Below are 13,002 nucleotides of genomic sequence, written 5' to 3'. Positions count from 1 at the left end.
TAATTTGCATTTGAGTCACTGCTTGCACATTACCTTTACAAAAAATGAACGGACAGAAGCTGGAAATATCCTATCTTCACACCGGAAGGGCTTCTATTCCCAAGGATACCTTGGCCATTGTACTCTACGAGCTGCACTGGGCGCACAGGGGAATGGATGGAATCGCCTGAGTCATGAGGACCAAGAGCACGGTTGTGTTTCCATCTGACATTCTCCCTTCCCCCTGACACCTGCTCACGGCTGTACCTTGAGGTCCTGCTCCATGCTGCGGATGAGCTCGTTATCGATCTCGCCGGTCTGGGCGTAGCGGAGCCTCTTGCGCTCAGCCTTGCGCAGCCGGTACTGAAGGATCCGGCAGTTCTTGTTGGCTCGCTCCAGTTCATGGCGCATTTCTTGAAGCTGACAAGCATCCTCCTCAAAGAAACTGTCCCTCATCTCGTCCATCTCTGTCCTCAGCTCATCTATCTCGTTCTGGCACCAGGGCGAGAAGGGGACAGGGATGCAACAGGTGGGTMAAAAGCACAAATGTCAGCACGTATAGGGGAAAGCAGCCAAAATGGAGCTCCGCCCCGCAGGGACGGCAGGTAAATGCAACCCGGCTCATTATAAGCACCGCAACGAAACAGGGAACTGGCACTGCCCGCACAGCCCCCGACAGAGCCATCTTAACGCTGACTCCAGCGCTCCTGCCGCGACAGAGGGAGGMCGGGAAGGTCCCTCCCGGCGCGGTCGTGGGGAGGCGGCCCTGTCCCCGCCCGGCCCCGGTTCTCCCCCATCCCCGCCGCCACCCCGGCCCCTCACCTTGAGGGTCTCGTTCTCCTCCCGCAGCTTCTCCATCTCTTCCTCCATCTCCTCCTGCAGGTGCGGGCTCAGGGAGCCTTCGGGGCCGCAGCTCCTGCCGTCGTCGCCTTCCGCCTCGCCCTGCCGCAGCCCCTCATCCCCGGCCGCCGCCATGGCAGCGGGAGAGGAGGCGGAGGCGGCCGGGGGAGGCTCGGCCGGGGCGGCGGCCGCGGAGGCGGCGGAGGCAGCAGAGGAAGCGCCGCCGCTGCTGCTGCTGTGGTTGCTGCCCTTGGTTTGCATCTGGGCGGCCGCCGCCAGCCCTTTCCTGAGGTGGAACTGGATCAGCTCACTTTGCAGGCATCCCTCCTTCCAGTACCCGCCGCCGCCCGCCGCCGCACCGCGGCCCTTCCCCGCGCCCGAGGAAGATGGAGGCGCCGGGGCCGCCTCCCCCGCGCCCTTCAGCGGGGACCGCCCCGCTTTCCCCCGCCACTGCTTGGGCGGCGGCCCCGCCGCCCCCTCCCGCTCGCCCCCGCCGCCCCCTGCAGGAGGCGCCTCCTCGGCAGCGCCCGGGGGCGGCAGCGGCTCCTCGGCGGCTCCTCCTCTCCCGGCGGCGGCGGGCGGTGGTTCAGCACCGGCGCCGGGCTGGACAGCTCCCCGCTGCGGCTTCTCGGCGGCGCGGCCGCGGCCGGCTCGGGGGGCCTGGCCCGGCGGGGGCCGTGCCGGGGCGGCTTTGGCGGCGGCGGGAGCGGCTTTGGCGGCGGCGGGCGGCGGGCGCGGGGCGGTGTCGCGGGCCCGGGCCGGAGAGGATGCTCGCGGCTGCTTCCTGCCGCTGCTGCCCTCGGGATGCAGGCGCGGCTCGGCGGCCGCGCCCCCTGCAGGCGGCTGGCTCATGGCGGCGGCTATCTCGGGGACGCGTCCATCACCGGCGGGGTCCTCCGCCTCCTCCGCCGCCGCCGCCCCGAGAGCTGGGGGAGGAGAAGCGGAGAAGCGGTCGGGGTGGGGACGGGGAGGACGGGGAGATGGGCTTTCTGGCCACGCTGGGGGCCAGCCTGCCCGCTCCCCGCTGCCGCGGCGCCCCGCCGACCCCAGTCCTGCCCCGTGCCCACCTGCGGGCGGTCCCCTGGAGAGACCGGGGACAATCCGGCCGAGGCTACAGCYCAGAACCAAACGGAGCGGTTCGTGGAAGGGCCCGGCAGAAGCTGAGACCTGTTCCCATTCCGCCTGCACTTAGGGGCGTTTCCCCAGCCCCGATGCCGAAGCTTCCCCCTGCCGGGCTGCCACACCAGAGATGAATTTCCTTCCACAAACTTCCCTTTCCCTTGTCCTCACCACCAAGCCTGGGTTGCTAATTCACCTGTCTGCCTGCTCAAAGGCCTCTTCCCAGTRTCTGTCACAGCCGAATGGGGGAAAGCTTCTGTACAAAGGACTGCACACGTGGAAGCAACTACAGATTTCCCTTCAGCTTTGACAGCGACTCTTCCGGGTCAAGGTGACTCGGGAATCGAGASTCATAAAGGAAAGGGGTTCTTCAATTATCTTCTAAACACTCATTTGCCCCAGTTTATTATTCAGAGGTGCTGTCARGATTTACGACCGATTCATGTCTATTATCAGTTATGCAGACCAATAGGTTATAGAGGACTCAGATATAATCATTGCAGCATTTTTCAAGACAGAGGAAGCAAGGAATACACCCTCACCCAGAACAAAATGCTATRTGGCATTCTCTGAAGGATGCTCATTTGGCAATTTGCCCCTATAATGACATAAACAGAGTTTTCATAACCACAACAGATTATGAAAAAGGGCTGTTAAAAGCYATATCATACTGCTAATGTCCTTCAGTATATTCTGAAAATAATAGCTATGATCTACAAACTGTTTTCAGACAGCCTTTATTGTCCTTAGAGGAAAAACGTGGGCAACAGCAGAAATGACAGCATTCCCAACACGGCCTACTGATTTCCTCCTAAAATGTGGCTAAACCATCCCCTGCTAGAACAGGGAATAAAGAAAGAAGCACGACYGGGCAAAGTCAATGTAGAGGCTATACTGTGCCCTGACAATTGGTTTACTCCTTGGAACATACTAGACAATGAGGCTGTGTTTGCTCTGCTCTCACTGGCAGGAGCACGTAATTTCCTCTCAAATGCACTGTCATTAACAACCCGATTTAAACCAATATTCTGGAAATTAATCTCAGAATGACACAATTTGGCAGACACTTGCCAAGCATTAATTAGTAAAAAGAGAGCATGGGAGTGTAGACCTATCAAAACTTGAATGACAACACTTTATAAAAAGACTTGCTGTGCGTTTCTATCAGCCACCCCCAACAGCATTCCCACCCTACTGTTGTTTGGAGCCATACAGGTATGAAATATAAGAAATGTAATTAAAATCAATCATCAGGGACCCTATGCTGTACCTGAATCTTTCCGGGAACTTTCAGGGCAACTAAGTCATCAGGCTCAGCCGCGACCTGCCAGAACACAACCGTACCCGGCATGCTCCAAAATCCCGGATCAGCTACCGCCTACGTTTAAGTTGGCTGATTTTAGAGATAGATAGATAGATAGATAGATAGATAGATAGATAGATAGATAGATAGATAGATAGATAGATAGATAGATAGATGTATTTATATACATCTTTAACTGGCACAAGGAAAGCCCATTTTGACACTAAGACCGAAATCTCTGTCCTCACAAAACTCCGCGGCTCGACCTTCTCCCGGGAGGGGAAACCACGTGGCGCCGGGACGCGGCGTCTCCGCAGGTTTTCCTGTYGGGAGCAGCGGTCCGGGCGGAAAAAAGGGTAAATAAATGGCAGCAACAAAAGGGAGTAGTCCGGTGTCTCCAMGCGCCGCCGCGGGGCTCTCCCATGCCCGGGACTTCGGGCACGCCATCCCCCCCGGCCCCGGCCCTTTCGCCCCACCGTGCGCCCGCTTCTCCCCCTCGGAGAATTCGCAAACACGGTTAAAGATTTGGGAGCGCTTCTACCTTTTGTCCTGCTCTAAAGGAGCGGGAGGGATTTTCGAACGTCCCCCCTCATACCTGGCAGGTTAGTTGCTTCTGGATCCGGCATAACGTTGCCTTTTTGGAAAAAAAAAAAAAAAAAAAAAAAAAAAAAAAAAGAAAAAAAGAAGGGGGAAAAAAAAGCTTGGATCTAAAGCATCTGCATTACTCACCACCACTTTGTCCGCTGCCCGGCTGGCGAAATGCATGCACGGAGAGCGGGGCACCGCACACGAGGTACCCGCCGCTGCCAGAGCCTCTCAGGAAAATGAAGCAATATTCATGAGCTGACCTCACTGGGCCTGGGAGACGGAAAGGGGGGGAGGGAAGAAAGCGGCGAAGGGAAGAGAAAGGAAAAGATTAAACGGCAAGAACCCCGCCCAGGCTTGAAGGCTGATTTACGTCCCTTCATCTATCTGCACATGGTGGAATAGGATTACACCGCAAATGGGGGAAAGGAGCAGGCTGCAAGCAAGGGATGCGCCCACTTTTCCTTCTCAATGCAAGCAAGCAATCGATTCTGATCAATTATTTAGCGTCCCCTTCAGGGGAGCCTGCCCGGGCCGGGCAGGGGTGCCGGACACCTTCTGTAGGAACAACGGTGCGGTGACAGGGCTTTCTTTCCTTTGTTCGCCGCCTTCGCCTGAGCTCCTTCGGCGAGAGCCCGCTGCCGCCGGGAGGGGTAGAGACAAAGGCAGCGCCTTCCCTGGGCTGGTGGAGATSGTTCCCTGGGGTTATTTATCCACCTCAATACAGGAACTAACGGGCCACTGGCTTTTTCTTTACTCGTGTCGGGGGAAATCTGTTTTACCTCTCTGTTCTGTCGTGAGGTGAATTTACCTTTGCTCTGAAGCGCCTCAAAAGGCTCTCAAGACTTTGCGCTTGAAGTCTTTCCCAATTACAAACAAAGAAAAACGGGGGAGAGGCTTGCTTTCTTTCCCCTCCCCTCCYTTCCCTCCGAGGAGGGAACCCTTGCCATGTGATGGCTGTGTGTGGGAGTGTCCGGGACCCACCTGTGTCTGCGAGAACACCCAGCAAGAGCAGTCTCAGGGGGAGCCGGGCTCCATTTGGGGTCTCTCTCCCTCCTCCTRCAGCAGCTGACAAGGCTGGGGGAGCTCCTGGGCTCTGCCTCAGCCCCGGCAGCTCCTCCGCGGCGGGGAGGGCGGGGGGCTTCCCTCCAGCCGCGGGGAGATTGGGGTTCCGGGCTGGAAACTCCTCCCGAAGGAGAATGAAGAGAWGATTTCGTGCCCATAGGTATAGCAGCATATACATACATGCATGCATCTATACACGAACTATATGTACACATACACACTGTGCATAAATGTGTGTGCACACCTATACAATATGCATACATATGCATAGATTTATGCACTGTGTGTGCATACGRCTTACCTCTGAGGTTCTTCTGCAATCCTTGGGGGAGGCAAGCCCAGGGCAGAGCAGCTGCTCCCTTTCCAGCTACCCCTACCCCCACAGTCCTCTCCACCTCTCCTGATAAGTGAGCAGGACTCAACTCATCTAAACCAGCATATCCTGRCATGCAGAAAAGTGCTGCTCCCGTGCAGGTGCATGTCCTCCAGACTCGAGCCCAGGGATTGCATGAGCAGGATATATATAGAGGTGATGAGGACAATCAGAAAGTAGGAAATGGAACACTAATGCTGAATAAGAAAGTCACTGGGATGATGAAAAGCTACTTTTAAAATTAAAAATATTTAATTMTTTTTTCAGGCCTTTGAAACTCATAAATAGCACCTGCAATCATACCAAATAAACATAATAACTGGTTGAAAACATGAGGAATGAAAATATAAAATATTTCTGAAGCTGGAGTTGAGAAAATTTTCTATGAATGCACTAGATAGATTTTATTAGAACATCTAGGTCCTGTTCTCAGTGAATATACAGAATAGAAACATTATGATCATCACAACAACTTAACATTTCATTTACATACCATCCTTCAGAACAACAAGCACAACAGTCCATACTTTTAAGCACTRCACATTAATTAATTARCATCCTTTCTGYTCCCTTAGTAGGTGARTTTCCTGGTTAAACTTTCCACAGAAAACAATTATGGGATGCGAAGGCATCTTATACCACCTACAACAAGTTTTATCATGCTTTTGGAAAGACACAGATTCTTATTTTCTCATAGTGGTGTCCAAATGATCAGACTATTTTCACCTGCATTGTCAGGCCATATGTCTGATAGTAAAGATCAACCTTACTGTGATAAAAATTGCCAGTCTCTACCGTGTGATTTGGGACAATTGATTTTTGTTCTCAAAATTTCCATTCTGGYTAAACTTCAGTGCTGACACTGTTATAAAAATTGATGTAGACACAMAAATATTCTGCTCATATAATTTACTTTTCTGGGGGAAATGGGTATAATCTACCCAACTAAAAGTGTCTTTTTCTAATATAAGATGTATTTCCATAAGGAAATTTTCTGCCAGATCTCTGTGGGCATTTTCTGTTACTAAAAGTTTACAATATGAAAGAAAAAATAACTATACCTACCCTTGAATACATGCAGTATGAAGAGATCCATATMTACAGGGTAATTTAGTAAAAATTCCATTTATGAGTAGGTTTTATTTTAGAGTCTCTAAAAACCTCTGGATGGAAATAACGCACAGAGAGAAAGGTCTTAACTTCACACAGAAAACAAGGGRCTCTCAGCTGACTATTGTCATTCAGAAATGAAACACTGACATGGTGCAGAACAGTTGCATAAATACACCAGCTCAAATGTCAGAGAAAACAGTGGAAATAAAATATTAGAAATTATTTAGCGAGAAGTGGAGAACAAGCCAGAAAGTGTAATTACTGATCCTGTTAAAGTTCATGGTGCAGAGAGATTTTGATTACTGAGAGCAGTTCTGGTTCCCCATCTCAAACCAGGCAGGGTGGAAAGGGATAAGGTACACAGAGGGGTGGCCTGGAGTGTCTCTGCTCAAGGAATGATGAGATATCATAGGAATGTTCCYCCTGGAAACAGGGTGGCTGAGGAGAAATGTGATGCAAGTCCCTACAATCTTTGGAAGGAAGGCAAACAARTGCAAAAGGTTCACAGCTACTCACAGTCTCTGCCCATGCAAATAGTGCACAGATGCAAATGTGGAGGAAAGAAATAAGCAGGTAATGGATTCCTAAAGCCTAGAGAGCAATCCTTGTGGCTAAGCTGTTCAGCGTCCTGACACAGTGTTGTAAATACAAGGGTCTGTGCGAGTGTAAAAAGTGATTGAAGAAAGTAATGGACGAAAAAATTAGTTGGAGACAAAAAAGGGCAAACATGCTCAAAACCCACCTTTGCATTGACTATTTTTTTTTATCTAGGAGATGCTCTGGGAGAGGAATTAGTATGTGTTCTTGAGTTCTCTTCCAATATTGACCACAGTCAGACACCTATCAGTAAACTAAAAAATATCTGATCTGGTTCTGTATGACAATTCTTATCCTGTTAGAATCACCCTCCTCCTTTGCTACTCTCTCTTTTCCACCTGGTTTTATTTTCTTTGTTTCTATTTTATTCTGCTGCCTTAGATTTATTTTCGTGCAGAGCATTGGCAACCTGCTGCACCCTGGTAGAGCAAACCTATGACTTTTTCATGACTTTTTTGCCTTCAGTAGCTAGAAGTGTTTTGACTCGAATTAGTGCTGTGAGTACCTTGTTTTCTAGTCCCCATTATYGCTTGCTCAAGTGGAGACACATTTTTGTGTTCAGCCTACAACTGCTTTAAGTTGTATGCAGTTATGCAAGAGGTGAAAGTGTAAGAAGAGAAAGGAGAGGAAGAATTTCTCCTCCAAGCAGAGTTCAAGTCATGTGAGTTTCTTTTCCAAAGTTAAGAAGAGRATCCCTTTACGTAACACCCTGAAAGTGTGACCGAAGCATGACCTGCTAGCTTTCAGTAGAGAATACTTTAATAACAGATTTCAGAAGCRGCTTGGAGAGGATGCTTTTCCAGGAGAATGCCTGGGTGGCTCACAATTGCTGTACTTTCCCCACTTGCTTACTCACCTCCTCTGCCCTCTTGGGAATATGCTGGGTTATGGTGGTGCAGAAAGAGAAGCTTCTGGAGCATGCTGTGCTAATTCATGGTCCTGGCACTGCCCCAGCTGGCAGAGGTTGGAGTTTATCTCCCTGCCCAGGAAGATGTGCCGGACACGACTAATTATACCCCAGGCCAGGGACTGTTTTCTSTGTGCATGAAAAACAAAAGATAAGTTTAAGACTTTAACTCACAAATTTCTAATGTGTTGACTAACCACACCAAGAGGTAATTTGAGAATAAACAATGAATACTTTACAACTGTTCTCTTTTCTTATTGACTTGGAAATGGAAAAGCTTTCTAGATGTACTGCATAGCATAATTTTACGGCACCAAATAATAATTGTTCAAAAAGAAGAAACCTTGATGTTAGATAGGAATAATATTTGGCTGAAAAAGCAAAGCTAAATCCCAAATATTTTAAATTCATACAATTCAACAGAACAGAACTAACATCACCAAATAATTTGTTAAAAGAGGCATAGTTTGGCATACATGTTTACCCAGAGCATTATACAAAATCATGGTGGTCTGTTTGCCATTTCTCCCTCCTTTTTCTTCCTCCTCCTCCTCCTTAACACCTGCTTCTCAGCCAGAGACAGCTACAGTGTGACACATTGAGGCTGCACCTTCTGTTCATCAACAGACCCTCCCTACCAAGGGGACAGGATGCCCCACCAAAGGTGCAGCAATGCCATCTGCACCCTCCCTGGCAGTTCATCCCAATGGGAGAAGTAGGTCATGCTGCCTTTCGCTGCTGTGTGAAGGAAGCAGCTTCAGCTTTCATACCTGAAAGGGATTGCCTATATCCCAGTTTGGGAAGTCACACTTCCCTTGGTTTAACCCTTGCATTCACTGGATTCTCAGCCTCACGGGATTGTGAAAAGGTACAAAAAAATGAAATTGTAATGGAAGTTAGCGGGATCTTTGACTCCATCAATGGAGAATAAAACTAGGTGAAACTAGGTCTGTTTCTTATAATAACTAAATTATTTTAAAATAAAGRCTTAGTTCTAATTCTGCTATCACGCATTTCATTCAGCCTTTCTGAAAGCTTCAAGAAGTTTCATAATCCTGGTTTTTATTCCTACAGCAATCAACTGTWCTTATTGTTCAGAGATAATGACAGAACTGAACATGCCCTGAAACAGGCCAGTGCTGCTCAACCATTTCTAATGATAAAAGAATTTCTATCAGTCTCTCCCTATCTCTCCTGGAATTGCTATACCTTATTCTACTATAATTATTAAAAAAAAAAAAAAAAAAAAAGGTATTAATTTGGAGTTTAAGACACTGAAAAAAGTCTCTGTATTGCCGTGTTTGCTGCCATTCTACTTTCTCATACTCTCTTCAGAGGATAAGATTACACCAAACTTGCATAAATCATATCCTGCATGCATATATTTGCATAATCTTTATATTGCATTAGTWTCTAAACCTCATTGAGGAACAGAAGAGAAAATTTTATAGCTAAGATTGTGGGGCATAAAAGCAAAAATATGGAATTCCTCTGGATTAATCAGACTTGTGCCCAGTCTCATTATATTTTATATAGCATGCTTAGTGGCTGCTGAAGRTAAACAATGCTCCTTTGGACACTAACACAGTACAAAACAGCCTTTTCCAGGAAGAGATTTCAAATATAAAGTATTTTTTGTTACAGGTGATCAGTTGCAGGTGATCTCAGTGTTAAAATAGATGGTCTACAAAGAAATTAGTCATGAACAGGGCTGMACTCCAGGGTCTGCCTGCTTCCTCCTGACAGGGAGGCTGTGCCACAACCTGTGCATTGCCCTGAAAGGTGGCTYACAACCACTATGAAGGTCTTGTTGCCCATCTTAATCTTGAAAATCCTCTTTGTGACTTGCTTGAGCAGGCTGCAAAGCTTCTTACTCCACGTGCTCCACTACATCTTAAACAGATGAAAACAGTGGTGATAGCATCCTAGGGGATTAACAGATACCTTCCTCTGTGCCTAAAGAGAGTTTGGGAGAAGCAGGGCCTCATACAGTCTCACACATCTGTGACTAACAAAACACAATACTTTCCAGGGGTCTTCACAATAGGTGATTTTTCTTCATTTGTCTGTAGGCACTAGAATGCCCAAATCCCTTTGAATCCTAGGGGACCTAGGTCCTAAGGGATAAAATGAGGATGCAGGTGAATGAAGAGTCTGCATTTTGTTATTCGAGAGGTTTGAGAGTGTTTTAGCATTTTATTCGTTCCTCATTTAATGTAAATTAAATTTTTATTTCCTCCTTGGTAATTTGGGATGCTTGTTTTGATAATTTAGGGATGTGTATAATTGTTTAGGCTGGGACTATATCTTCCTTCTCAGACTTCCAGGTGGCATCACATTACCATATACATAAGCTTCCAGATGTAAAATTCAACATAGATTTTCCAAGATCTGATATTAGATAATTAGTTGCTTTTCCACCTGTGATGCCTCCAGAATTACTCTCTGCCTTGTTGTCCTTGTCCTCTTCTACAGGATAATCTCTTTTTATTTTGTTGTTAGTGTCTCTGGTAATTATTCTCTATTACCTGTATTTCAAGTCAGTGGATTTTTGTACAGATCATTTGTGAGCTTGAGGCAAGTTTCAGAGATAACTCTTGGACTAGGAACTTTTGAAAATGTTGTCAAATTTATCTCTGAGGTTTTGTTTYTGTTTTTCCTAAATGCCTGTGAGACCTCAATGAAAGTAATTCTGGAAATAACCTCTACATTTTTATGTTTTAATGGATTTTGAGTACAATGACTTGACATTTTATTTGTTAATTTACACTTAAAAATCCTATGGAAAAATCCCTGTATTTAGGCATGATGTAAATGAATAAATCAATGTGAATCAGATCCTTTGTTCAACAATTTGCTGGGCTTTTTATGAGGCCAGTTATGCTGTTATCTACATCCTGGATGTTATCCAAGCTTCTTACATAATGCCCTAGTACTTTTGGAGAAATTAGAGGACTCTGGCACACATCAAAACAATAAAACCAGGATATCAGGGTTTCCAGCTGGTGCATGTGCACAGAAAAAGCTCTGTAGGTGTACCGAGAAGTACGCATGACAGGTTTGTTGTAAGGCTTTTGATTCAGGGACCGCAAATTTAAAGAGCAAGTGAGAAAATTATTTCCCCTAGATCTCCTCCCTTGTGTGCTCTGATAATGCTTTAGGTGGTTTTAAATGACARACAGTGTCCATCAGCTGTGATTGTACCTGCCACAGCTCCTGTGCTCTCTCTCCAGGCTGTGGGAGGCAGCTCGCTAGCGAATGAGGCCAGTGTCCCTGTTTCTATGGCGACTTTACCTGCAGTCACCCCATCAAGCAGCCCCTCTTCCTGCCATGGAGCTGGTGCAGGGGAGGGAGAGGAGGTGGAGGCAAGGAAGGAGTATTTCCAAGGAGGAGCCTGGGAAATCGGCATTGGTTGTGTTGTAGTGTCAGAGCGTCGGGAATGGGAACAGGAGAGACCTCATCCCTGTAGGGCAAGCTCCAGGGAGGTGCTGGGCTCCTGCACCCTAATCCCTTCCTGCACTCCTTGTGTCTGACAGAAGGCACAGCAAAGTGCTGGTAGCCTGATCCTTTTTGGAGTCCCTGTGGAGTCACTTTATTCAGCACAGCACATCCACCCTGCTGCCATTCTATTACCAGAAAACAATCAAGCTTTGTGGAGTAAGGACAGGGCCAGGGACGCTGGAGTCCTGCAGCAAGGCTTTGGGTCACATTGCCATGGCAAAATGCAAACCCTGGGCAGCTGATGCTGCTGCCCACAGAGAATCAGGATGTTGCAGGAGAGATCTGAGATAATCCTTTATTGATCTGGGATGGAAGAGACCATAATTGAAGCATAATTGACCCTTAAGCATAAGGTAATGCCTGTATGTTGAAAAGGGTGCTGCAGAGTGAGTCTTTCTCCCTCTGCTCTGAGTCTGAATGTGAAGTTAACTTGGTATCTATCCCAGCAAAGTCAGCAATAAATCCAARTGTTTCTGTTTGGCCTAGTTAATCAGTTATTAATGAGATATATACACAGGAGAGGATGCCCCAGAGGTTTCATTCATTATTGAGGGGGGAAGTCAAAGGAAGGCACATAAACTTACCCTCTTGTGTAACCATACTTGCTCAAAAGAGCGTGATCCACTCTTTCCAAACTCATCCTCTTTTCCCAGAATCCAAGTTACCTTGTMATTATAGAAGAGGCATGTGTAGGAAGCAACAAATCCTCATTATAAAGAAAAATTCCTTTAAATCTTCTGGGACTAAATATTGGCTCCACTGAGATCAATGGCTAATCTGACATTGTCATCAAAATGGCCATCCCCAAATGTTAGGATTCCCTGGACATTTTCCTCATTTGTGTTCTCTAAGCTGGCACAGGATTCTTCACACCGATTTGAATACTGAAAGATTTAATTTGCTTTAGTAAACAAACTTCTATTAAGTAAACATATGTTTTCAAATCATTGATTATTTCTAGAAAAAAACTGGAACTACTTCATGCAACCTGAGAACTTCTGTGAATTGCAATAATGAATTGTGCTCAGGATGGGCTTTATTAAAATATCAGTTGTTTTTGCACATACAAAATTTTTGTATGACTTAAAAATAAGCAAAACAAAATACAAAATTTCATATGACTTAAAATGAGCAAAACAAAAATCAATCTAAGCGTCAAAGTGGATGTTCCCAGTTTTATGATGAAGCTTTTCTTTCAAGAGGAAATACTATAGGTACTGGAAAGGAAGGCTCTGTCTGCTGAGCTGGAGCTGCCAGTGCTCAGGCACAGAGCCAAGCAGTGCATCCCATCTCCTGTTTGATGCTGTCCATGTACTTTATGACTGCCAGTTACAGCCTTCTAAAATCTTGATAATATTTGCTGCTATCTCGTCCTCTTCTGCCCTTCAGATCTAGTTCTGGAATGAGACGTGAGTAACAAGTCTGTTAACTCAGGCAAGTTAAGTCCTTTCTCTCAAAGATGACTGGGTTAATTTTTTAAGGAAAGAATCCTAAACCATTTTTGCCCACTTTTCATTTGCATGCACTTTCCATTAATCCATCATAATTTTAAAGATGCTTATCTGAGTTGAAGCAAAATTTCAGCTTTCATTTTGTTTACCATACTTTTAATAGCTTGAA

The 13,002-nt window shown here is 46.8% G+C and overlaps 1 protein-coding gene across 2 annotated transcripts in view; it reads right to left on the bottom strand.

The window, feature by feature from the left end:
* SOGA3 (SOGA family member 3) overlaps positions 1-4,112 on the bottom strand; it is a 48,559-nt gene extending 44,447 nt beyond the window's left edge. Inside the window, exons 1-3 of one of the 2 annotated variants that reach the window (XM_057363588.1) lie at positions 3,971-4,112; positions 802-1,745; positions 247-471 (exon numbers count right to left, since the gene is read on the bottom strand). In XM_057363588.1, coding sequence (XP_057219571.1) covers positions 247-471; positions 802-1,671 — 1,095 coding nt within the window. In that variant the 5' untranslated portion in view covers positions 1,672-1,745; positions 3,971-4,112. Of the gene's footprint in view, positions 1-246; positions 472-801; positions 1,746-3,970 lie in introns of those variants that run through there. The other variant, XM_057363587.1, reaches the window with a different exon arrangement.
* Between the last annotated feature and the right edge of the window lie 8,890 nt (positions 4,113-13,002).

This window comes from Malurus melanocephalus, unplaced genomic scaffold, assembly GCF_030028575.1.
Source record: "Malurus melanocephalus ecotype Western Australia unplaced genomic scaffold, MMel_1.1 scaffold_29, whole genome shotgun sequence".
NCBI lineage: Eukaryota > Metazoa > Chordata > Aves > Passeriformes > Maluridae > Malurus > Malurus melanocephalus.
This window is presented reverse-complemented; position numbering and strand designations above follow the sequence as displayed.